At 35.5% G+C, this 27,531-nt stretch overlaps 1 protein-coding gene across 2 annotated transcripts in view; it reads left to right on the plus strand.

Annotated features, from left to right (window-relative positions):
* LOC131041760 (phosphomevalonate kinase, peroxisomal) overlaps positions 1–27,531 on the plus strand; it is a 65,415-nt gene that overhangs the window by 15,486 nt on the left and 22,398 nt on the right. For both annotated transcript variants that reach the window (XM_057974962.2, XM_057974961.2), the window contains 3 exons: positions 16,213–16,617; positions 25,263–25,367; positions 25,595–25,822. In XM_057974962.2, coding sequence (XP_057830945.2) covers positions 16,213–16,617; positions 25,263–25,367; positions 25,595–25,822 — 738 coding nt within the window. The remainder of the gene's footprint in view (positions 1–16,212; positions 16,618–25,262; positions 25,368–25,594; positions 25,823–27,531) is intronic.

Here is a 27,531-nt window from a genome sequence, read left to right on the forward strand (position 1 = left end):
AGAATCAAATGACTTTATGTACAATATAAATGAAAGTAGTTACAAGACAACATAACAGTTCATATTCCATAACCATTTGACCCTCTAATTGTTGATGGTTTCTGTTACGTTGTGTAGGTGCCACTTGTGTGAGGCTGTTAACTGCACAAATGATTTCTAGGTGGTGTTTAAAGAGTTGCAGGTTCAATTGTGGTGGTGTGTGTTATGTCCGTAACTGAGATATTATCTTACTTGACAAATTTTCAAGGCAGAACACAATGCCTAGTGCTTTTTAGTAACCTAGTTTCCAGTAGGAGCAGGTTGAGAAGATATAGTGGTTAGCGTGAGAATAATATTTCAATCTATTACATTTACTGGTGGCATGCTGCACAGTTTACAATGCATGCAAATAAATTCTTCAACTTTCACAGAGCTAGTTCTAGCAGCGGGACTTTAAGAGCAAATATAAAAATCTACAGCTATGGATTTAAATGATGAAATGATACTTGATCAATCCTGGAAGTTTATACAAAATATCTGCTGAAACCCTTCTAAAATATATTATGGCCATCAAAGAAATATCTGATAAAGCCCAAAGACAAGTCTCAAAATAAGACAAATATCAAATGTTTGCAGCTGTAATAAAACCACTGAATGGCTGTTGCTGGAATGTGCAGAACAGCAACTACAATGCACCAAAAGTATGGCAAACTGACTTCAATGATTATTCCCATACATTCATATGCAGTAACCTGAAAAGTATGCATGGTAGTCTAAGTTGCTGGTACAGCTGTGGATACGGGATATGGGTACGCCGGTACGTCAATTTTTTTTCCCTTGGGTACGCATGTATTTATATATCTAGAAAAAGTCTAACCACTTGAGGTAGATTTAGAGAGCACTTATGGCAAAGACAAAAGGAAATAAGGGAAAAAGAAATACCAAGAAGGGTATTGATGACAAAGCACCAAATGCAAAGTAATAAAGTGATAAATAAAACACCCTTGGCAACAGAAATGGATCTTTGAAAGAGAAAACTATCCTGTAAGTAATGAAAAGATGAACTTAGAAGAGGAGTCAAAACAATATGATGAGAATGATGATGAGGAGAGTTTTGAGGAAGAACTCTATTGCACCATATATGAGATTGAAAAACTTAGAAAGAAGAACCAGAAACTAGAGCTACATCTTCAAGAGAATTTTGAATCTGATAAGGTTTAGTATGAAGTCTTGACGAATCCGAAAAGATAATCATATTTCTAAAAGCTCAAATTGAATAAAAAAAGAATTGAAGAAGAAATGAGAACCCAATTGAAAGTCAAGGAAGAAAACTATGAAAGGTTAGAAATTTGAGATTGCTTCTCTAAGGAAGGAACTAGAGAAAACAACCACCAAGTTGAACAAAGGCCTCAAGGTCAAAATGAGCACCAAAACACTAGATGACATCATTAATGGGCAAAGATCACCATCAAATAAACAGGACTTGGCTATAAAGAAAATCAGACATTCAAGGAAGACTCCAAGGAGATTCCTAAGAAAACAAATGAGGGAAATACAAAAAGCCTTGAAGACACTTTCAAAAGCCCTATCAAGAATGAAGGTAGCAAGAAGACAAAGATTCCTAAAGTTAACAAGGACAATTTCAAGAAGACGTTTCCTCGAAGGCAAGCACATATATACAAGGTCAAGAATACCTTTAATGGTTATTGCTATTCATGTAATCATTTCGGGCGTAGAGTAAGGGATTGTAGAACACATAGGAGATATGATTATGGTTGGCACAAAAATAAAAGACCTTGTTGATTCTCAAGTAAGAACTGCAATACATATGCATCTTTAAGGAATTATAAATCATATGTTCCTTTAGTGAATTATAATGTTATATGCTACAAATGTAGTAACTATGGACATATAGCACAACATTGTAGAAGTGGTTTTTTGAAACCACCTAAAGAGTACAAAATGAAGGATACCATGAACAAACAAAAAGGAAAGCCTACTAAGGTATGCAGAAGGAAACGAGCAAGATAATGAGAAGAATAAAAATGATGAATCTATGATTATGCATTATGCACTTCATGCACAAATTTGAGAAGCACGAATTTAGGGGGAACTTATCATTACACTATCATTCAACTTTATGGAAAAGACAACTCAAAAGATGAAGTCTCATAGAATATTAGAGAAAGAGAAGTCATACTTGGAGAGAAGGATGAGAATTCTATTATGGTAGTAGCAAACTACATATTAAAAGGAAGTGAAGGAGAATCAATGCCAAGATGATAAAGAGCTTAGAAGGCTTAAGGCAATGAGAGAGTTTTTCAAAAGTTTGATAGGAGGATGAGAATAATTCAAAGGAGTCTTTTCTTGAAGAGTATGCTCATATCTTTGTATTTGACATTTTTGCTAGAACAAACAAGCATGGGTTGGCAAAAAGCAAAAGAAATTGATAATGGAAAGTTGATGGTTGTGCTTGTTCAACTTCACATTAAAGATGTTCCTATTAATTTAATGATGCCATAGAAGACATGGATTGTATGATGAGCATCCCTTCACCATTAATGTCGAAAGAGGAGAGTTACGACAAAGAAAGAATGATGGCATTGATGTCAAGAGGAGGAATTATGAAAGGAACCTTGAAAAGCAACGTAAGTATGAAACGAAGCAAATTACATCAAGGATCAAGGGAGTTAAGGTGTCATATGAGCAATCCAAATTTATTGTGAATAATAGCAACAGAGAAGAGTATATTGACTTGGAAGATAATGAAAGAGTAAAGTTCCCATGAGCAGCCCTTGGAAAGAGAAAGGTCATTAGAAGGTCTTGAAGAAAGTAAAGTAAAAGAAGGAAATGAAAAAAGAGTTACCATTTGAGAGAAAATAACTGAAGAAGAAATCCCCATACAAGAGGATAGTGCAAACATGAAAGACAATTATTTAGTTGCAGCAATCAAGAAACTAGAGGAAGAGAAGGAGGGTGAGAAGACTCTTGCAAAGAGATCAAAAGGATGATCTTCATCTGGCAGCCATGGATAGAGGAGGAAGATTTGAACATGCATAAAAAAGTGATGGGATAGCTAAAATTCCTAACTTGTGAAACTCGAGGAGATGATCCAAATTCTTTTGAAAGAAGCAAGTCACCCAAGAAAGAGGAGTACTAGAGAAAGGGGGAGCATTAGAGAATATCCAACAAAGGGAGAAGCATATATTACATTGATGTAAGTATCAAAGAATATGCTTATATGTTTCCTATGATTTATTTGTGGACAGAAGTTTTAGTAACATCCCTTTTCCATTGACGCCAAAGGGGGAGAGATATAGAATGGAGAAGAGTTAGAGAAAAGAAAGAAAATTATGTTGCCATCAATGACAAATGAGGAGATTGTTGGAAATATTGTCATTGATGTCAAAGGGGTTCATTCTTGTCATTAATGTCAAATGAGTATGGACAAGATCATATTGTCATTGATGTCAAAAGTGAAAAAGAATATCATTGATAATAAAGATGTTTAGTTGAGATTGATGCCAAAGTATACATGGCAAGAGATTCCAAAAGGGAGTGTTTCATAGAGTTCTGAAAACAGACAATCTGCTAATAAACAATAATGGCAATCTAAAGGTATATGACTTTGGTCTATGTGCATTACAAACAAAAGAAGACTTCGATGGTTTATATGTCAACCGATCATAATATCACATATATACTAGTTAAAAATGATGACCATCTTTGAAGACATAATATCTACGTTACCCCAAGTTTCCGAGACGGGGGGACGAGTTTCCGGGACGGCAAATTTTTTTGCCAAATTTGGGGACGGGGGGGGACGGCAAAGGGGACGGCTGTATAAAATATAGGGAAAATTTAAAATATATAGGAAAATTCTAAATGTTCATATGAAAACATGGATAAAGCATGCATCTATACATTATATTCATATGAAAACATGGATATAGCATGGGTATGATACTATGAAAACATTTTAGAATGCAAACATCGAACATACAACATTATCAATAAACTCAATACTCAATATGCACTCATAATTCAGAATTTCAATTCATTCACATTGTCAATATGCATATCATAATAGATATTAAAGAAATAAAATACATAATGGAGCCTAATCAGACTCAGAGGTTAAATTTTCACTACTTCCATCAGCGCAGTTGCCCCCTATATTTTTTGACGGGGGTTTGGGGGCAGCGCCCCCAACTTGGGGTCAAGGGGCAGCGCCCCTTGCGCGCTCCCCGTCGCGATACAGGGCGGGGTCGAGGGGCAGCGCCCCACGAGGCCAAAAATGCTTTTATTATTTTATATAGGCGTCGGGTGTTATTTTTCTATTGGCAAAAAACCCTTCATGAGATATTTCACTCCCTCAATTACGCAAAAAACATCATTAAAAAAAAATTGAAAATACGACTTTTTTTATTTTAATATTTTTCCCTAGCCCTAGATGTGGGGGACGTCTAGCCATCCTCGGGACGGCTGGTACGTCCCCAATCCGTCCCCAGCCGTCCCCGAGACGTACGGACGTCCCCCACAGCTAGGGAAGCCGTCCCCCCCGTTTCGGGGACGTCCCCTCAAAATTTTGACAATTTGGGGACGGGGGGGGGGACGTCCCCTGGCCGTCCCCAAGTCCCCGAAACGTCCCCGGGACTGGGACGAGGGTTTTCAGGTAGGGGACGCGTCCCCGGGTTTCGTAGCATAATATAACTGTCACAATGAGAGCTCCATGTATGCAGAAATCTGTAATGTCAAAAAGCATTTATATGGTGTGATTACCATGTTCCTCAAATGGATATAGATTGCAACGGTTAATCTATATGATTAGTAACAACAATAATGACAAATATACTTTAAAGCTAAAACATATATGATAATGCACCAAGTGTTTTGTTAAGGATAAAACATACAACTTAGTCTCTAAAATACATACCCGATGGAGTGTATAACAATTATGATGACAAGGGGTAGCAACTAAGGATTCAGCACGTTGACTAATGATTAAGATATAGACCAGTGAGTACAAAGATTAATGTGCATTCAAAGAAGATTAATATGTTAAGCAAACAGCAATATGTTAAAGCAAACAAATTATATCCAAAAAAAGGTGTGATCATATTCCTAATATGTGCGAATTCATGGAAGGGAACAACTTAGTAGTGTGTGTTTATAACAATTATTATGTGTAAGGAAAAATCTCTATGTTGATTAAAAGCAATGATTAGTAAAGGATAAGACATGTCTCTTCAAGGGAATAGCTATTCCAAAAGGTATGACTTTTAGGAGATAAAGGCATAAATAGAGCTGAAGAATAGTGGTAAAGTGTGTGGGGTGTGTGTTTCAAGGGAACAAAGAATGTGCACCAAGGACCATTAATGAGAAGATAGACAACAAGTTTTGATAAGAAGAGTTTAAGGTTGCAGATTTAATGAAGTATGAGAAGATTATCTCAGATTTGATGAGAGTATGAGGAGTTCATAGCAGATTTTGTGTTAGTTTATTGTAACTTAGTGAGGAAAATAAATAAGGATTCGAATCCTTATAGGGCTGGGCCCTTCTTCTAGATGTAACGTGGAGACTCAGCTGGGTCCAATTCCCATGTAACGTGTAGATTAAGCAATTGATGTCTATGGGGCTGGGTCCTTTTCCCATGTAATGTGTAGATTAAGCAATTGATGTCTATAGGGCTGGGCCCAAATGTAACGTGCGGACAAGCAATAGGGCTGGGTCCAAAAGGTAACGTGGCACAAATTGCAAGTTATGTAGGCCCCAAATTGGGTGCCAAAGTTCAAAGTAGAATATGTAAAATAAAGAGAATTGGTTAAGGCCAACTTAGAAGACTTAAACATGAATCTTGTATACAAACAAGATTCATTTTACACAATAGACATTCATATTATTCATTGCTAGCCTTATGTGAATCAGCCTTCAAAGAGCAGCGAACTATCTTCTTGTGTCAGCAATTCATTCCTAGGAACAGCGAATTGTCTCAGTGGCAGCGAATCATATCCACAGTCAGCAAATTCACTCCTATGCTCTATGAATGATTTGCATGATAGCAAACATCAAATCTCGATAGTGCAGATAAGTCTATCAAGCTATTCCTTGTGCCCTAGTTTGGAATCTTCATTCTACTGTTCTTATTTATATGTTGCTTCAAGTGCAGTAAGCAAAGTTGTATGCTGATATTGTCTAATATAAACTTGGATCTTGTTGCTGGGTTTTTCACTTCCAAGAGGGAGGTTTTCCCAGGGTAAACTTGTGTTGTGTGCCCTTTCTATTTGTGTGCTTTGATTCTTGTAACTGCATTATTATTTTCTGCTCATTATTGTTAATCTGATCACGAAAATCAACATTTTGAAGAAGAAATTATAGAAGATTTGTGGAAAAGATTATAGCAGATTTGTTGAAGAGATTATAGCAGTTTGAAAAAGAGATTTACAGAAAAAGTTGTGAAGAAAAAGGTTATCCATCATCCATTGAAGAAGAAACATTGATAAGGTGGGGGGTTGGTGCCTCTAGTGGGGTAGTGCTTATGAATTGAATGAGGGGTTGGTGCCTCTAGTGGAAAAGTTCTCATGAATTGAATGAGAGATTGGTGCCTCTAGTAGGTTGAGCCTACACAATTTTAAGAGGTTATTATATAAACAAGTAATTTGCTGTGGTTTTCTTCCGCAAGGATTTCCACGTATATCTTGTGTTCTTTTTGTGTTGCATGATAGTTAGATATTATGTGAATGATAATGTGCAATGGATATGTTTATGAGATTAAGTTATGTGCTTATGAAATTAAGTTGAAAAAGTAAAAGTTTGTTGTTATACTAATTCACCCCCCCTCTCAGTATAACTGTGTGCTCGTCAAGGAGACCATAGCGTAGAGATTCAACGATGTAGATCAAGAAGAGAAGGCCAAAGACAGAAAAATACTACAAATCATTTTTTTTTTGCTATCAATCACATCTTGCCCCAAAGAAATCCTAGGAGTAGCAAAAGCATAAGGAAGAGGTAGTTTTCTTTGGAAAGAACCCTTCATCTGCTTAGAAACAACAAAAATGGTAGGGATAGAGGCATGCACCACATTAGTAGAGGAAATGTGGCAAGGGGAGGGCCTTAGCACAACAATAATGCTCCCCATTGCCATAGCTTGCGGCAAAGCATCCCCAGTTGAGTGAAAAGAGGACCCGACAACAACACCAAGGCCCACCCGTAAAAGAGAAGCGTCTTCAGGGGAAGGCACAATAGGCAGTTCCACGACAACCTTAGGGCATGCAAGCAAGGGAGGAAACTCCAACAATACAAAAATGAGAGGGTGGTCTTTATGTGAGAAAACTAGGCAGGATGGCCAAATAGGAGTGGGTGGGAGTTGCCATGCAGGAGCGGGCGGGAATGAAGTTATTTAGTTGAACACTATTCAATTTTTCTTTGTTAGTTGTGTGTATTTTATGGTTTTCCAAATGCAATAACCCACCAAAATTGATTCAACAAAAAATTGAGTATTATTTTTTTTTTCCCTTTATTATGTTTTATTCAATTGCATACTCTGGGCATCCATCCAATTAGGATTAGGCATTCATCCATTCGGGATGAGCTTCTAACCATACGGGTTAGGCAATTGTCCATACGGGACGTAAATTCCATCTATCCAATACGGGATAGGCATCTACCCATGCGGGGTAGGCATCCATCCAAACGGGATAGGAGATGCTCTGGCCAGAGACTTAGACTCATCGGGACCATTCGGGTCCTGAGCCACTCACTAAGTACTACATTCTTCTAGCAAGAATTCACCGAGGTCGCCGTCCTTAGGAGTAATTTAAAAATAACACAAGCTTGAATTCCGCCTCGGAATTTGGCTTAAAGCCTCGGGAAGTCAAGCGAATCCATACGGGATTCCTTCCGAGTATGCATCGAATTAAATTGATTATCTATATATATTTTTTTCATTTAGGATTCTTACTCAACCAAACCTAGACCCCACCCACGAACGCCTGAGTACGAGGGACAACTCCGTCCCAAGACTGCCTACATACCCGCTTCGGCACGGGATCAAGGCGTAAAGTATGTAGTTCTATTTTCTAATCTATGGTTTGATGTAAACTGATTTTGTGGGTACGCAACCCTTTCTAGGGTCAGTGTCCCAGACAGTTTCTCTGTGGTTGCTACCCACGATGGTAGCACTTAAGCGAAGGCTCAAGATGGCCTAATTGCTTGTGGCCTAAACAAAATAACTAGACCCTAATACTTATCATGAGCGTCACCCAATTGCAAATCACCAATATCCCTTCGAGATGAATAAATAAATAAAGAAGGTAAATTTCATGAGAGCTTTTAACTTGACCATCCCTAAGAGGGGTTTACTATGGTTTATCTCAACGGATGTGAAATTCTTTTAAAAGTTATCTTATTAAATTATCGATCCAAGAGGGATTACCCGCCCCTTGGATTTTTAACTTCCAAATGTCCCTTATTACTCCCCGACGATTTATAGGGACGATGCCACAGACGTCGTTAATGCAGCTTTATTAGGCGTTAAGTGTAGTAGTTCAACACGACGGCATTACCCGTAAGCGTGACCCAGAGGCACCATATATACCGAACGCTGCTAGTTTTGGTTTTCCAACTTCCTTTAATTAGTTATCTAACTACAAATAACAAAAAATGAAAGCGTAAATAATTGAAGTAACTACTTGAAGTGTAATTTGCATAACAATGAAACTTGCATAATAGTAATTGCATGAAGATATAATTATTCTATAAATAATTCGCATGCTATGAATCCAAAATAACGATTAAATTTAAGCATTTGTATTAAAGACCAATCAAGTGTCCTAACGATTCTTAATGGGTTGAGTAACTTAATTTTAAAAGAATATAGTCTACGATTTTAAAACTTACTAAGGCAATTTAATTATGAGCTTGCTACATATTAGCCCAATTTTTCTAAGTCAAAATACAATATCTTATAGCTTACACAAAAAAAAGAATTCATTATTCCTAAATGCCATTTCTATCAACTAAAATAATAAATTTTTTTTTAATTAAATAACAAGGGATATTAATTTACATATAAAAAAAAATTTCCAATTTAAAATTTCAACTTACAAATTTGAATTAAAAAGAACTTTTAATTGAATAAGTTAGTTCTTTTTTTTAGGGTAGTAATGAGGGCGCGGGGTGGGGACCACAGGTCCCATCACCCCTGCGGCCCTGCATGCGCAGGACCACAGAGGTGAGGGGGCCCGCGGGCCCCTCCGTACTACTGCGACAGTCAACGTAACGTCCATGCATGCCGACGTTATTTGGTGCGAACGCCATGCGTTACGGGGGGGTTTTTTTAAGAGATTTTTCTAAAGTTCGATACGTTTTCTTTCTTTTTGGTTATTTATTTTTATATATATATATATATATTATATATATATATATATGTATATAAATATATATATGTTATAATATTATTATTATCATTTTTCTTATACAGGAGTATTATAATTTTTTTTTAAATTATTGAAGATTACTCAGAGCAGGGTAAATAATAGGTAAATGACAATGTTGCAGATTAATTTCAGGGTCAAAATGAAGCAGTAACCAGAGGGGTTCTTCTTCTCTTTTTTTTTTTTTTTCCATTTCTTTTGTTTTCTACACAGGGAGATTCATTCACAGATAAAGAGATAGTTTATTTCTTTTTCATTCCTTTTGTTTTTCACACAGGGAGATTCTTTCACAGAGAAAGGAATAGTTTATATCTCTTTCTTTCATTTCTTTTGTCTCCTACACAGGGAGATCTATTCACAGGGAAAAAAAGTAAATTTGTTTGTACACACAGGGAGATCTGTTCACAGAGAAGGGAGATGATTTATTTATACACACAGGGAAATTTGTTCACAGAGAAAAGAGAAAATTGTTTGTACACACACGGAGATCTAATTTTTATCAAAAATAAACTGAAGACAATGAATCAAATTTTCATCAAGTGACTCTATTCTCCTAAACCATTTAATCTACTCCTTTCAAAACTGAAACTAACTTCTTATTAAGATTTTAACCAATGAATCTCATTCTCTACAAAATCTGAAACTAATTTCCTATCAAGAATTTAAATAATGAATCCCATTCTCTAAAAAATCTGAAACTAATTTCTTATCAAGAATTTAAATAATGAATCCCATTCTCCACAAAATCTGAAACTAATTTCTTATCAAGAATTTAAACAATGAATCTCATTCTCTACAAAATCTGAAACTAATTTCTTATCAACAATGAATTTCATTCTCTACAAAATCTGAAACTAATTTCTTATCAAGAATTTAAACAATGAATCAAACAATTTAATCTACTTTTTATCAAACATTTTAATCTATTTCTTATCAAAATCTGAAAACTAATTTCTTATCAAAACACAAATGAATATCATTTTCATAAAATAATTTAATCTAATCTAATCTACAACAAGAATAAGATGCACAAAACTAAGCTTGAAGGAACCTGGGTGCTTGCAAAAAATGGTGTAGAGTCTTCCTTGAACCTCCAAATTGAAGAGAAATCCTCCTAACAAAATCTTGGCTGCAAATGAAAATGGACTACCAAGGAGAATTTAACTTGCAGAATTTCTTATGGAATAGCCCACACTCATTTTGAAACTTGTACCTATTTTATAAAAGAAATTTCAAATTCCCACTACCTAATTTTTAATTGAAAAAAAAGAGATTCTCTCCCAATTTGGCCTCCATGCAAATTGGTTAGGCTTAGTGGGAGGAGTTACATGCAAGGAGGTGGAGAAGCCTCTAGAAGCTTCTTATTCCTCCTACAACATGTGCCTTAATTTGGGTGAGGGAAATTAAATAACAAATTAAAAATATATATGTATTTTCCATGTGTGTGTGGTTTATTATTTTTATTCCCTTACAATATTCATTCAATAATTTATCCAAGGGATATAATAGAGTTTTGTATTTAAATCAAAAAGGTGATAAAGGAGGGTTGTGACACCAAACCAAATCATCAGAGTTGGATAAATCAAAAGTGTATGATTTCATCACAAATCTTTAGGACTGAAATATAAGAGATTGTGTATGTTCAATTTGTGCATGCAATATGGTGGTCGTGCATGCTTGTCTTGGTGATAGATTCATTCCTGGAAGATATCACCATTGTAACATTTAATTGAGTGAAAATTGGTTAAGATGAGATTGATTTGGACATTGATTTGTTTACTCTACCAAATTGGATGTTACACTCAGAATTCTTCAGGCTTGTTCTTAACCTTTTATCCCCCTTTGTCTTCTGCATTTTGTTTTGAAAATGAATAGATTTTAGAATTAGGTTTGTAGTTTAGTCTCTCATTAAAATTTGGTTTTAATCTTGAAGCTTTCTTGTAAGCTTGCAATTATTTATTTGTAATCTTGGGCTTTTTGTATAGCCTTTTGTTATCCAACATTATTTAGAACTATTAGAAGTTGGATTCACACCTTAATATTTCTTAGGTGCAATTTGAGAAAAAGTCATGATTCCTTTAAACAATGTGTAGTTGCATCCTTGTAAAAACAGTGAGACCTTATCCTATCTGTTAACTCTGTTTTGTGGCAACGATAATTGCAGCTGATGAATCAGAAATGTGTGCTTTATCTTATCTTTGGTGCTATTTATTAATGTGATGAATGGTAAAAATTGCACTCAAATCTTTAAGTCATTTGTCATTACTTGGAGCAGTTCCAACTGGATTGTAGCTGACTAGACTCTATTGGTTTGTCTTTTCTGCGGTTGCTTTGATGAGGAAAATCATTTTTCTATTCTAGCAATAACCCTTGCTGACTGTATATGCCACCTTGCCAAATAACGCAAACCATCTTCTGTACTTTTCAAAGTCTTCTTTTGGTGCTCACTCACACAATTTGCTACATCACCTTAGCTGCCTAGTCAGAATGACAGAAAGAAAAAAGGTGATAAAATTCTTATTCTTTTCCATTGCACGATTTAATTAAGGGAACCATAACATGCCTCCATCAGTATGATACACAAGATATACTACCTATGATCCACTTAAAAAAGCCATTATGTGCTGATTTGGATACTATCCTCCATTCTTCCATCCTTAACCGAGCTTCTTTAATTTCCTACTCCTATTGCTCCATCATGATGCACTTTTTTTAATGATTAGACATTCTTTTTTTTGCACTGATCTATTCCTTTTCTGCATCCAAGTCCGCTTCACCAGAGATAGTAATTCATTCATTTGAATCTCATAACATATGCAACCATGAAAAATTTGCAAAAAATTGTTAGTCCAAAAAATCAAACCAAGATAGGATGCCATTATAATTTGTTGGGAATGATTATAACAGAGATTTAGATTTGTCTGACAATTCATCAGTAAATTAATGATTAAAAGCATATAGCGTCTAATACAACCATTGAGTTTCAGATTGGTTACAACAAGAACTATGTGTGCTTAAGGTGATTTATGTTAATTAAATATTCAATGACAAACATATGTAGAAGTAGGCATAAATTTGTTAATTTTGCAATTGGAATTAAATCTTGAAGTGTACGTTTCTTAATGTAGGCTCCTTGAACAAAAAGGTTAATGTTGACTTTTGAGTTACCCATGTGTGTCTAGACTAGGTGATGTAAATCTGATGGGAAGCCATTGCTAATTTTTTCCATGCAAGTTGGCATGCTGGAACACTTGCCAATAGGAATGAGAAAAAGAAAGATGTGTATAGGTAGACAAGTAAAATGAGTGAAGAGTACCAAAAACAAAGTGATGTTGGCACAAAAGGATCGAGAGAAGAGAGATAAAAAGATCTAGGGAATCGTGTATTGAAAGGGAAGATGAAATGGCATTGAGGAGAGAGAAAGAGATATGCTAACATCAATAGAAGATTAGTGCTAGAGGGGTGAAAAGAAAAGAGGGAAAGGTAGATGAAAAAGAGAAGTAACATGTTTAAAGGAAAAAATGGTGAGCATAAATTTGATGCATGATGCCACTTAACTTGTATCATCTCTTTTAGGAGTTGATGATGTCATGAATGGAGTAAAAGGTTATACAAGAGAGATGACAAAATTTATATTTAGCAAAACTGAGAGGTGCGAAATGGAGCTTTTGCAAGTGAGAAAATTTGAAGAGCATGTAATTTGAGATTTCAGAAAGTAAAGGAAACAATAAGGGTAATTGCAGATATAAGAGGAGAAATACTTATTGTTGTAGACGGAATGGAAAAGAAAGAGAAGGTGGAGACATTGATGACTAGGAGATTGTATGTGTATCCTTTACCAAAAGTGCTGAAGTGGGCAGGGAAAACAATAATTGTAAGGACAAAAATGAATATGGTTATTTTGAGAGAGGAGACTCAAGGGTTGATCCAATTGAAGGGTTGATTGAAAAATAGTTGAAAAATTTATTGGAGATAAAGAGGGTCGAACAATGAAGATGTTCAAGGTCAAAGAATACAAAAAGGCAGGCGTTTAAACATAAGGCGACTTCCAAGTTTTGGGTGTTTGGAGAGATTGACCAAGTTTTTCTTGAATTGATAATGCTTGAGGAGGCTATATTTGGGTAAGATAGTGGTTGACCTTGATACAATATTTATTGTCAAAATGATTGGCATACTAGATGTGAGGTGGACATTATAAGGGCAATGGATCACTTGGATGCATAGAATGTAGTGCAATAATTGAGAGTTATCATGGACAAAAGGAGAAGGATCAAGGACATTGTCAACCCAAAGTTGAGAGCTATGGCAAGGATGTTGGCGAGAAGGATATTGAGGAAAGGAACATACCAATACAACGGGGATCATGGGCTATAAATTGTAATTGTAATAGTGATGGGATCAATGTTTCTAACTTTGTAGGGATGGAGGAGTGAATGACAGATGAGGTCCAAAACAAGCTCAACGAAGAGGAGGAAGTGAGTTAATGACTAGTTATGATGACCAACAAAAGAATGAACCAAAAAGAGAGCATTTGTGGTGATCATCATGGGATCGCATCGATTGAGAGAGGGAATTGGCTGGCTGATGGTAATGCCAAAGATTGAACATGTGGAAAAGATTGGTAATGAGAAAGAATGGTAGAAAGGAAAACCTAAATCAGCATTAAGTTGCTAGCACTAGGAGAAACACAAAAGAAAATAAGAATCTAAGAAATGTCATAGATAGCGTAGATTGTAGTGGTATTGACAAAGGGAGAAAAGTAGGAGGATTGAAAAAAAGAGATCATCAAGTGGAACACCACCACTTTTGACAAGCTTGTTCACTGAGCCACAAGAGATCCTATTGCTCGAGAGCTTAGAAAATTTATAACTCTTGGAAGTTATATGGAGATATCTACATCAAGAGGTAATGCAATTGGTGCTACAACATTGCTAAGTTCAAAAGACACATTGGCATTTGTAATGACGCTTGCAGAAGAACCATTTTTGACAATGGTACAAAGTTGTTAAAAGCACCATCAAAGAAAATTGTTGAAATATAAATTGTAATAGTGGCGGCTGCTGTGATTCCTATGTTGACCTTGATGTCAGGGTAAAGTGGACATGCAAGATGACTTCATTATAATGCTCACTGCTAAAATACTAAGTACACAAGTGGCTTGATTGACTATAATAGAGCAAGGGAAAACGTAAGAGGAATAGCCTTGAGTAAAATAAACTAGAACTGTTTGAAGTGTTAAAGCTAAAGAATGCAAAAATGGAAAGGGTAGAAGAAAACCTGAAGGAGGTAATAGAAATCACAACATAAATGGCCTGAATGAGGCTAGGATAAAGGTGATGAAGTTGCAAGAGGTGCTGGATAAAAGAGTGAAAATAGAGCAGAGCATGTATAGGAAGATTGCTGATATTGAAGCCAAAGTGGAAATAAGGATTGTAGTTCAGTGGTAGGCTCTCACTAAAATGGAACAAAGAGCAACTATAGTAGTAGATCTTTGTAGAAATTGGCAAAGGAAAGACAAGTGTGGGGGATGAATAAGAAGGTAGCATCAAAGGAGAAGTGTATGGAGATGAACTTGAAGAATTAGTCAAGTGGCCATGAAAACAATGTAGAGGGATAAGGAAAAAACATTGAAAACTACGGGAACATTCAAGAGAATGGAGAATTGAATGAGAGAATCTTCTAATAGCTATAAAGGTGTTCATTCATATAAAGAGAGTGAAATCTTTCACTAAAGAAGTGACATTGGTCATATAAGAGTGTGAGGCGTAAGCAATAGAAATATAGATCAAGTTCTTGGAGGTCTTATCCACAATAAATAAATAAATAGCACTAGAGGAAGGTTGGCACCAATTCTTGTGGCATAGCCATTGCTAAGATACAATTACTAATGTTGAAGCAGTTGATTGGTGGACCTAAAAGATCACCAAAACAATATTAAAGAGAGGCTAAGTGTTGAAGATTGTAGATCATGATGGATGGGTGTTTGATAGTTGGATGTCAATTAGCATCCACGTGTCATAGATTGAAGGACTGCTGACATTTAGCAAGGTATAGAAGATAGTTGTTGTTTAGGTTCGGACCTTGTATGCTGGCGACAGAGCTCCAGCTTGGGGGATTCTTTTAAATACCTTTGTATGGATGATCTGGTTAGAGATGGGACATGAGGAGACACCAGAAAGATTGGCATTGGAGACATGTGCAATAGAATCATGTGTGGTAGAGAGCAATTGGTAATGATGGATTAGTTTCTCTGGATTATTGCCAATTAGCATTGGTTTTGTAAACATAAGGGCATGGGATGGGGAATTGGACTAGGGCATAGGATAAAACTGGTTGCAGATTGCAACGTGCACTCCTTTATATGATATAATACAATTTTCTTACCTCTGTGTTTATCTTGTGTTGTTTCTGCAATGTAGAATGATAGTCAGTCTCCAATCTTTACTCAGATAGTCAAACTTAGATTTGGGACCTTAATCTTAATAGCTAACAGTTAGCTGGGACATCTGCAATTCTAGATTACATAAGAAGAGATCCAACATGTTGGCATTTTATAAGCATTTTATGACATGAAATTTATAGTTTTCCTTCATATGTCCAAAACAACATTATTTGTATATAATAGAACTACATTGGATATACAACGTGTTTCTGAGTTTTTACTGTTTGGTGTTACATGCAGTAAAATAAAATATGATACTTGCCATGAAACAACAAACCTTGACATTAGTATTTCAATGCACTTTTTGTATAAAGAATGTTCATGGTTGTTAATATCATTCTCTGGTGTATTTTACAGATTGATGCTCGTGGCTTGCCCTTAACTTCAGAGACACTAGCTTCACTTCCTGCCTTCTCATCAATAAATGTCAACACAAGTGATACAGACAATTCAGATTCCTCTTCTAAAGTTGCATGTTCACCAGAACTTGCAAAAACTGGGCTAGGTTCATCAGCTGCTATGACAACAGCTGTGGTTGCAGGCATCCTTCATTACCTCGGAGTTGTTAATCTCCCTACTAAATCTTGTGCAAAACATGCAGATAAGATGACAGATGCTGATTTGGATTTAGTACATGCTGTGTCTCAGACAGCTCATTGTGTTGCCCAAGGAAAAACTGGCAGTGGATTTGATGTTAGTGCTGCTGTCTATGGGAGTCAGCGCTATGTTAGATTTTCTCCTGATATTCTTTCTGCAGCTCAGGTTTTCCATTTATATCTACTCTCTTTGTCTAATGGACACATGATTGTTATGGGATGTGTGTGCTTCCTTTACAAGACTGTTCACTGCTTTTGTTGTATAAGCTTTGCAATTGTTTGAAAAGCTTCATCACAAAGAAGCCAGGCCAAACTAGCAGGTAATATTACCAGGGATACACTTAAAACCGGGTTTTTTATTTTTAGAATGAAAATTTCCTGTGACATGAACTTAGGATCAAAATTGTCAATGACATGAATTTAGGATGATGAGTAGAAAGACAGACAAGATATGAGTGTTGGCCAAAAGAGGAGGGACTCCAAATAGATGTTGAAGTACATCAAACCTTTCCTGGACAGTGAGCAATAATGTAGAATATTAATAAAAGAATTGTGGGTATTTCTAATTCCTTTGATCAGATGCTATTTAAAGATTTCTTTACTAATTGGAAAATAAAAATAGGAAGAAATGGACCAATATTGAAGATAAGATTGGCATTGTAATAATAATGAGTGCTGATTTGGATGCATTAAAGTTCCTGGATCCAATCCCTCTAGTGTTCCACAATCATTTTCATTGGGATGTTTTGGATTTGAATTGATTTACTGCCTGTCTAAGTGTGAGGTCTGCCCCCATTAATTTTTGCAGGTTTGCTGACCAGTTGACACCTTTCCATTTCCATTTTTCCTTTTTATCTGTTTCCCTTGGTTCTGATGCTTCAAAAGACGGAGATTTTTTGGGTTCTCTTTGCAGTTTGTCTGCTTTGGAGACTAAGAGTTCTGCCTTCTGATCAAATTTGTTCCAGAGATTTACTCCTACATGTCTCATATTGTTGCTATTTTCTGAGTAGGGTTTTCTCAAGTTTCCAATGTTTGAGTCACAAGTTTTTGTGTATGGGGCTTTCTCTTCCAGTTATCCCTTTTGGTTATTTTGAGATAGTTGTATCTATATTTTTGGTGTGAGGCTTTAAAAACTCTTCCAATTTTGAGTTTTAGGATAACAAAATTAAAATTTTACAGTTCTCTTTCGTTTCTTCAGTTATTTCTTCCTCTTGATCATCAATAGACTCAAAAGAGTTGAGAATTTTAAAAGAAATTGAGATAAGACTTGCCTGGTTTTGAAGGTACTAGCTAGATTTGTACTTAAAAGGGTTGGTGTTCATCCCTTCTCTGTTCTTTTCATTTCGAGGCTCATCCCTCGCATTTTATTGTTTGGAACTTTGGATCATTTTTGTGCTGTGATCGATCATGGGATCCATGAGCATTTTTTTTGGGATATTCCCATGATTTGCTGCTGATAGCTGATTCCTGTAGTTCTCCCAGATTTTGGAGTCTCCTTCACTTTTATGCTGCGAGTCTGGGCAAACTCTGCTCAGATCACTGTGTTGGTGACATATTCTGCACTAAATGGGATGCTTCTATAATCCAGAGGTTATTTAAAATTGATGCCTCCTAGATCTAACAAAATTCCTTTTGGAAAAGGTTCTTCTAAATCAATCTTTCTTTTTTTAACAAATATTCAGGCATAATTGATCATTCCTGGTTGTTTAGTGAGCTCTGAAGCCCCTATATATTCTCTAGTTGAATTTCCATTCTTTCTGTCTTTCTTCTTCCCAGAATCTGCTTGGCAGAAGATGCAGTATAGCCAAGATTGGTACTGTATTAGGCAGTTTTTTCAGTATGAAAAAAATATTGGGTACATAGTTTTATAAGAAATCTGCCTTATTTTCAAACCATGTGCCTCTTTGGAAAATTCTCTCGTCTTTGAGATAGTGCCTAAAATAGCCTCGATGCATCATCGGTGTCAATGCAACCTTTTGATTTTTATTGATTGTATGGTCATACTCTTCAGAATTTTTGGATTTGTTTTGATTCAATAAATCAATAGATTTAGGATTTTTCTTTGAAGTATCAGAATCTTTGTTCTACCCTTTCTATTGAGAATTTTAACTTATGTAGGGATTTGTCTTTTGATTGCAGCTGTTAGCCATTTTAGGTGGGAAACTAGGCTTTACTATAGATTTCTTGGCATTTTCTTGAGGGTATACCAAGAGATCATCTGCTGGACTTTGCTAAGCTTGTCTTGTTATTGTTGATTTTAGTCTAACTGGAGGCTGCCATGGCCTCCCCACTAAGAGCTGGCTGGTTGGAGAAAGTTTACATCTTTTAAAAATAAAATAAAAAAATATTCAGTTGCATCTAGCTAAATGGAGTGTGGGGAGTGTAGTTAGTTTTTTTGTATTTATTTGTTATGATATAAACCATAGTTAAAATTCTTTGACTTGGCAGGCCCAAAATCTTTAAACGATCGATGCTTGGGTAAAACTTGGAGAAAAACTTTGCAATAACTTGGCAAATTTATTGAACATTTTAAAATAGCAAATACATAAAATTTTAAAAATATTATTCAAAAACACACACATTACTGATTTTCATCATATATGAATCAAAATTACTAGTTTAACCTTCGAATACATATGAACTTCAAGTTTTAGTATCAATGAGAATTATAAACCATAAATTTTGTATTTAACTAAAGCTCAAAAAAGTTTGTTGCTGCCGTTGTTTGGGTGTTGTGGGTGTGGATGGTATAACTACAATATCCTCAATAGGTGCCTTATCCATAGTGATAGGATCAAATCATGTATCTAAGGAACCCATCCCTAATGGCTCACCAATGTCACCTTCTACATCCTCATATGCTGCCACATTTGCTTCCCATTCAGCTGCCCCCCTCCACGAAATCAGCTAACTCATCATTGGTTAACAATGGATCCACATCAATATCCTCAAGTGCAACAATCTAATTTGAATACGGATCAATGTTATCTAGGTCAAGCACTTCATGTGTACCCTTCCCTTGTACTTTTTTTCATGCAGGGACAAGACCTTGCTAGGCACATAGGAGATGTGTATAAGGACAAGGATCTTGTATGTAGCGGGAATTTGAGTTGGTTAAGGACTGAGCTAGGTCAGAATTAGGAGTCAAGGTCTAAAAGGTTGAGCACATATCCTTGTGTCCCAAGGACAATCACCAAATGCTGGGCGGATTCCATGTAATGAAGTGAGGAGAGGGACAAATCCTAGGCGAGAGTGAGGGGGATGTAGGGACTAGGACAAATGGTGATGGGTTCATGAAGACTCATGGTGGGAATTCAAGATGCAAAGGGACTAAACCCTAAGTGCATTTACTTATTTTAGTATAAGATAAATTTTTACTTATTTAAATCTAGCATCCATGAAAATAGCAATCACACAAGATTTACCAACTAAGAGACACAAGATTTACATGGAAACCCTTTTGGGAGAAAACTATGGTGAAAAGATTGCTTGGATCTACTGTCCAAATCCAGCCAACATAAAATTCTCTTTATAAATCTTTGTGGGCAGCAACCCATTGGAGACGCCAATCCCCACCACTAAGCACCAACTTAACAAGAAACACCAATCTCTTCTATTGAGAGGCACCAACCTCCAAAAGAACAAACTTTCACCCTCTTGAAAATAGCTTCTTCAATGGATGAATATCATTTGAATTTCCTTCATAAAATCTGCTCACAACTTATTCATATATATTCTTTTCTTCAAAAATCTGCTGAAAATAGGAATGATATGACTTTAATTACTTGCTTTCTAACCTCCATTTCAACTTCTATTTATACCCTTCTTATGCCTCTTCACCCAATGGAGGCAATCCTTCCAATGAAGTTGGCCACACCAAGAGAGTCGGCCCATCTCAAAAAGCCCTTGAAAAATATTAAATTTAATTTGTGCTTGGGCACACACATGATTGAGGTCGGCTAACCTAATAAGGTCAAGATTTTAACTTTAAAATACAATAAACAACATCAAATATTATCCTTATGTTACATTTTCCTTGGCATATTGATTCTCCTTTGATAGCAGCAACATGATGGCAGCGATACTCGTTTGACATCGATGACTACAATATTTCCAACAGCATGGTGTGTGAAGTTTTCTCTGTTGGGCACTTACTTTGTGGAATATTGTGGGCAAACCATAGACATCCTTGACTGGCCGCACCATCCTTTGTGATGACATGAGTGCTTTCTGGCATTTGAAAACAGATTAGACTGAGATGTGAGGATTGTTGACTGTCCAAGTATGAGGTGCAACTATCTTTGTGTGTATGGGCAGGTTATGAAGAGTAGTCTTAGCTTTGGAACAGAGTTTTAGTCATTCATTTGGAGCAATTGCAAGGTTAGAGCCTTGTGTATACCATTCTTTGTAAGTTGTGATTCAATGTAGCAGACTGTCATGTAAGTTTCAATATTATCAATCAGATTGAGTTGGTGAAGACTAATGCTATATTTTTCATTAAATCTAGACACATGTCAAGTTAGTTCTATGAATGTTTATGTTATAATGTGTTCCAAAAACCATTAAACAAAGTGACGTAAAACAGTACGGTCTGAAAACTCTTTATACAGAATGCATACAAATTGTTTGACACAATGCTTACCAAGGAAAACAGTGGAAAACTTGCAAAAATAAAGAAATTTGTTTGGATCATTACAACTTTTTTGTTTCCTTTTACATACTCAATATCAAAGACATAAGCTTGTATTTTTCTTACCTACTTCTGTTGACATTCATTCAGGTCCTTCTACTTAGAGAACTGCATCAAGTTGTTATGCTTAGTTCTCACTACAAACTTCCCAAAACCAAATATTGTCTAAACTTAAGCAAAGCATGCATGATTGCAAGCATCTTCTTGTCTTAAGTTGAATAATGCTTCTCCACATCCCTGATTTTTTGACTCTCGAAAAATTGTAGGGTGCTTATTTTGCACAAGCACAGTTCCAATTCCCTCCCTTGATACATCACACTCTAGAAAAGTGTTGAGAAAAATCAGGAATTGTTAATATTGGACATATTCTCATAACCTTCCTAAATTGGTCAAATAATTGCTGAGCTGCATCCATCCAAGATAATGATCCCTTCTCAGTCAAATTTTTCAAGGGTGCTATCAACTGTGAAAACCCTTGAACAACTCTCTTCTAATAATCACATAGCCAAGGAATCTTCTTAGGTGGGTTAATGTCTTTGGTGTTGGTCAATCAAGGATGGCACGAATCTTCTCGAGCTTAACTCCATTGATATTAATCACATGTCCAAAATACAAGATTTTTGCCTTTCCAAACATACATTTAAGGATTTAGCAAATGATGATTGTGCTTCCATAATGACCAAGACCTCATCAATATGCCTGAGATGATCCTCCCATGTCTTTTTGTAAATCAATGTCATTGATGAAAGGAAGAACAAACTTCCGCAATTGGTTGTTAAACGCCTGGTTCGTACAGGACTGGAATGTAGTAGGTGCATTGGTCACTCTGAAAGGCATGAATAGGAACTCATGATGTCCATAGTGACATCTGGAAATAGTCTTATATATATCCTCCTCCCTAACTTTGATCTAATGGTAGCTTGATAGTAGATCAATTTGAGAAAAATAAACTGCTCCATGAAACTCATCATTAAGCTCATCGATCTTGGGAATCAAAAAATTGCTCTTGATTGTTTTCTTGTTAAGTGTTGATGCATCTCTTCATAATACGTTCAACAAAAACTTGGTAGGCCAAATTTTTTACTTTGACTTGGCAAAACTTCAGTGTTCCACGGGGACGTGTCCCCCCCTTTTTGGCCACATCTCGGAGACGGGGACCCGTCGTCCTGCCATCGCCACCCAAGCGCTGCCGGAGACGGGGAGACGTCTCCACGTCTCTGTGTCTCCTAAGGAGATGGGGAGACGCCTCCACGTCTCCTTGGGAGACGTCTGGGCGTCTCCCCGTCCTTCGAGAGACGTGCGGACATCTCTCGAGGGATGGGGAGACGCCCAGACGTCTCCCGTCGCCCCCATGTATATGCAATGTTTAAAATTAAAATTTAAAAAGAAGTGACTTTTTTGGGGGTTAAGGGGTAAACCCTAATTGGACGTGGGCCAATAGAAAAATAACACCCGACGCCTTTAGAAAATAATAAGAGTATTTTTGGCCCCAACTTGACCCCAACTTGGGGGCGCTGCCCCCAAACCCCCATTGAAAAATATAGGGGGAAACCAAGCCGATAGAAGTAGGGAAAATTTAACCTCCGAGTCTGATTAGGCTCCATATAACAACACAATTAGCATTGAAGAAATCTTGGTATTTAGATTTAGTATTTCAAATTTCCTATAGTCTCATTTGAAATGTAATTATTATACTGTAATACTGTCATACATCTTTTCAAAACTAGTTTTTCAAGTACTATATGTATATGTATAACTATATCAGCAGCACCACCCCGCACCCCCCCGCTGTCCCCAAACTTAGGCCCTTGGTCCCCCCGTCCCGGAAATGCGTCCCTACGTCCCCCCGTCCCCAACGCCCATGGAACACTGCAAAACTTGCACTATCAATAAACACAAATAAATAAAATAAATTTAAATAAAAAAAAGGCATTAGAAAATAATCCAATTCATGTATAGCTAGGAAAACTTATCAATTGTACAGCAATGGAGAAATAACTGAAAAAAAATGAAATGAAAAAGTTTTTGACGGGAGGGTTTTTGAGAGAACTCAGCAAAAATTTGGCAACAATGGGTGAATTTTGACAAATGAGTTTCTGGGAAGTAACTCACTGATTACTTTTGGTTTGGGAGTACTCATTGATTTTCAAGTAGCCTACAAAATTTTTGAAGCATATTTGTATTCAATAATACAAGCATCTTCTTTTTTGTTTACAGAGCACACTACTGTAAATGTATGGAATAAATTCTTTGTATTTAAAGACTGGCTTAATCATGTTTTGTTTTCTTATAACTACCTTTTTCGAAACTCTTTTGATGCCACATACGATTCCATTGGGAAAAGGAATCTGAAGATGTCATTTGCATGCAGTGCAAAAGTTGTTCTGGGGTGGAAAATAGAGCATTGTTTATGTGTACCTTTAAAGTCATAATTTTTGAAGTACCAATGCCTTACTAATGTCTCATGTGAGCCTTAGTCCTACAGATTGTTTTGAATCTAATCTTCCTCTTTCATACCTAGACTTTCCTTAACGATTTTTCTTAAAGAAAGGATTGAAAACATTTCTTCTTTGGAATCTCAGGCTATTTACTCATGCAGTTACATAGCTTAAGTAGATGATAGATATATCCATAGCATTATAAAAGCATAGAATCTTCCCAATATTTAATTTTTTCATTTTTTATATCCGTTTGTTTTCATTACTGGATGTTTCTTTGTTGGTAATATATTTACTCAGATTTCAAATAATCATTATTTTCAACTCTTCTATGATTTCATTTTCTACTACCAGTAATTTTCCTAATAATCCCATGCCATGTTGCTGAATCAGTTGATCTCCTTGCCGATTCAGGTACAAAATGTCTCAGAATTGGAACATCTCTCGAAATGTCTGTAGAATTGTTTTGGATATTGCATTTTCCCACAAAATGGTTTTGCCAAACACCTCTCATATCTGCATGATTCCATCCATGATGTGGCATTTCCAAAGTGATTCTGTACATCAGTTGCTTATTTTTGACTTTTTGAAAGCAAAAGAATCCTAAACAAAACATTTCCCAAATGCAAACAAGGATTGACATGACTAGAAGTGGGTCTTTTGTTTCTCTATAAACGAGTATTTCAGTTACTGTATATGCAGTGGCAGCCACATCTTGAATTCATTGAAATTGTTGGTAGTGTGGTGGTTGTGAACTGTTTTTCTGTATATTTTGAGATCAAAAGTTTTGAATCTTCTAGTTTTTACTTGCAGCTGTGAACAATCAACTGTTTGCAGTTACTGAGTATAAACTGTAAAATAGATAAACTATTAAAACCTATGTTTGCATTCAAAGTCAACACATACACAATATTAATATATTATTTTTTATTAATAAACTAATTTTTGTTTAATATTTTTATTTATATAATTTATCATATAGTAAAATACTATATATAGATACATATATTTAATTCAAATATAATCACATATATGAATATATGTAATTTTCTGAAACATAGTACATCATAAAATTTTAAATTTATTTTTCATATTTCATTTGTATGACTAAATCAAAATAGTAAAATTAAATACAATATATACTATATTGCTAAATGATACAATATAATTATATAAATTTGAATATATATAGTCGATAGTAATTTATAATATTTAGATATTATATTCATTTTTTGGTATGGATGTACCCAGAACATACCCAAAGCCCACCTCAAAATAAAAAATCTGTCATACCAGCATATCGTGCCCATGTATTTGTACCTGTATCTGATTCGGCAACCTAGATACAAGGCAATTATATGTAAAGGAAGTTGACCATAGTTCTAATATTTTACTTATGTTTTATTCAGTTTTATTTATCATTATGATTGGATAAAAGTTTAAAACTTTTGCTTGTGTACATCTTTCAATCTTTGCTTCAGAGGCATTGAAATTACTTTTTCTAGTTGAGGACTGTTACTGTTTTATAACCATTTGATAGGCATAATGTTCTATATGGAGTAAGATTTTGTCACTGAATCCATTTGATATATCTGGAGTTGAAACTTGGATTATGTGTAGCATTAACTATTCCAAACTTTTTGGCAATCTTAGCATTTTATTTATTATTTTTGACAAATGCAGGTTAGCAGGCAAAGTAAATCATTTTTAGAGGCTGTGACTGAGATTCTAAACTGTACATGGGATAATGAGAGGATCGAGTATGCTTTACCTCCATTTATGGCCCTGGTGAGTTATTTTGAGCCCTTAATTCACATTATGGTAAGTGTTTTCAGGCAAGCTGTTGCATGAAGAGATTAGGGATTCCTCCATCTATGATACATTAAGGTAGAAATCATGCAACATTCTTAAAGGAAATACATGCAAAAAGAAGAATAGGCTTTTTTTTCAATATCTTTTACTTTTCCATTTCAAGTTTTAGATGTAACAGTCAAACACGGTAACTGTTTATGCAGCTATTGGGGGAACCGGGATATGGTGGGTCTTGTACACCATCTATGGTAGGTGCAGTTCAATCATGGAGGAAGAGAGATTCACAAAATTCTCAAGTAATATGGAAAAAATTAGCAGAGGCAAATATGTCTGTGGAGAGAGAACTACTTTTCTTAAAGCATATAGCTGAAGAGCAACCAGAGAATTATAAAAAGGTTATAGAGAACTGTAGCAAAATTTCAGCTGAAAAGGTGCATATAAAATTTTCATACCACTCCTAATGATCTACATTTATATAATTATGATGAATGCTTTGTTTTCCTAAATATGCTTATTTTCTTTTTCCCCCTTAAAGAGAAATTCTCAACGTATGGAAATTTGAGATTGACAATTAAACAAATTGAAATTTTGCAGCATTTAAACTCTGTAATTAACACAATGATCAATCAGATAAGTAATTAACTTCCCATTATTTAGTTGTCTCACTGAATTCAATTGCTGATATATTTCCGTGGTTGCTTCATTAACACCACCAGTTAGAAGAAAACTGGAACCCAGATACCAACTACTTATCACATTATCAAGTTTTTTTTTTTCTAATTCACAGCATATGCAGATCAACAAGATATGTCATGGAAATTTTCTATTAATATTATGATGGCCTGATTAGTTTGTCTTGAGCCATTCAACTTCTCAAGCAAGTGAAATCATTTTCAGATAAAATGGCTGAGGTTTTGTACCCAACAAATCATACTGATCCAACATGTCTTCATAGGTTTAACCAACTTCAAGACTTTCTAAACTCAACCTGCACAACCATACTGTTACTGACAAAATCATACAGAAAATCTTATGGAAAGTCTCACTAAGATTAAGGTGAATACTAAGCTTTTTTAAGGCCAAAAGGAGTTATGACCAGAGTAGTCAGATACTCCTTTGTCCCTCCTTGTGCACACGTAGCCCTATATCTGAAACAAATACGTAACCTATATTGCCCGGATACACGTTGGATGCTGTACCCACTATGTGCCCAAAAAACCTTGATTTTCCAATCATGCCGGATGCCATGTGATTTGATTTTTTAAAAATTTGACGTAAATCTTCCTAAATTTAATTTAAAAAATATTCATTCATGCAATTTGAAAAATAAATTTGGCATAAACAAAACCTACACCAAATGAGAAAGACAAATGAAATGTATTTCTATTTTGGTGACCCATTTTTTTGGATTATCTTCCGATGCAACTTTACTGTTTTTACATATTGTTAATTGTTAAATCAACTTATAATTATTTATGTAGCACTTACGTGTGTATATTGTGTTTGAAGTAATGAAAAGCTCTTTGAATAACCTAGAAAATTGTGTAAGATATGTGTATGTGTTTTTTATGAATGTCGTACCCAGCTGTATCTATATTGGGGGTCTTGAAAAATGGCCATATCCATATCTAATACCGTATCCATATCCGTGTCCATGCAACTTTGGTTATGACATAAAATATGATCAATAAAGCCATATAAGAAATCTAAATATTTTTAAAGAAACATTAAAGACATTTTTTAATGGGTTTTGGTTGTTTCACATGAAGTGAGGGGGTTTATGTCTGAGTCCTTGATAGAGTTTTAAGTGAGTGTGAACACCGGTAATGATTAAAACAGAGGAAGAGATAAGATTTCTCAATGCACCCAAGTTTAGACATGACACTGTTTTAAGGTTCTATTTGTTTTCTAAGATGAATGAGTTGTGTCATATCATACAACATTCTGTATTGAGATTCAAAACATGTAACTGTTGCATACAGGGACAGTAAACTGATCAGTCTGCTGCTGGTGAATAAATGTTTTTGATTTGCCAAGGTACTCCACATGGAACAAAATTTTAAAATGCATATGACATTAGGGTCACTCTATCTTTTATCGTGTGTATTGAATGCTATTTTTGATGTGATACTTATAGTTT

The sequence above is a fragment of the Cryptomeria japonica genome, chromosome 10, assembly GCF_030272615.1.
Source record: "Cryptomeria japonica chromosome 10, Sugi_1.0, whole genome shotgun sequence".
Lineage (NCBI taxonomy): Eukaryota > Viridiplantae > Streptophyta > Pinopsida > Cupressales > Cupressaceae > Cryptomeria > Cryptomeria japonica.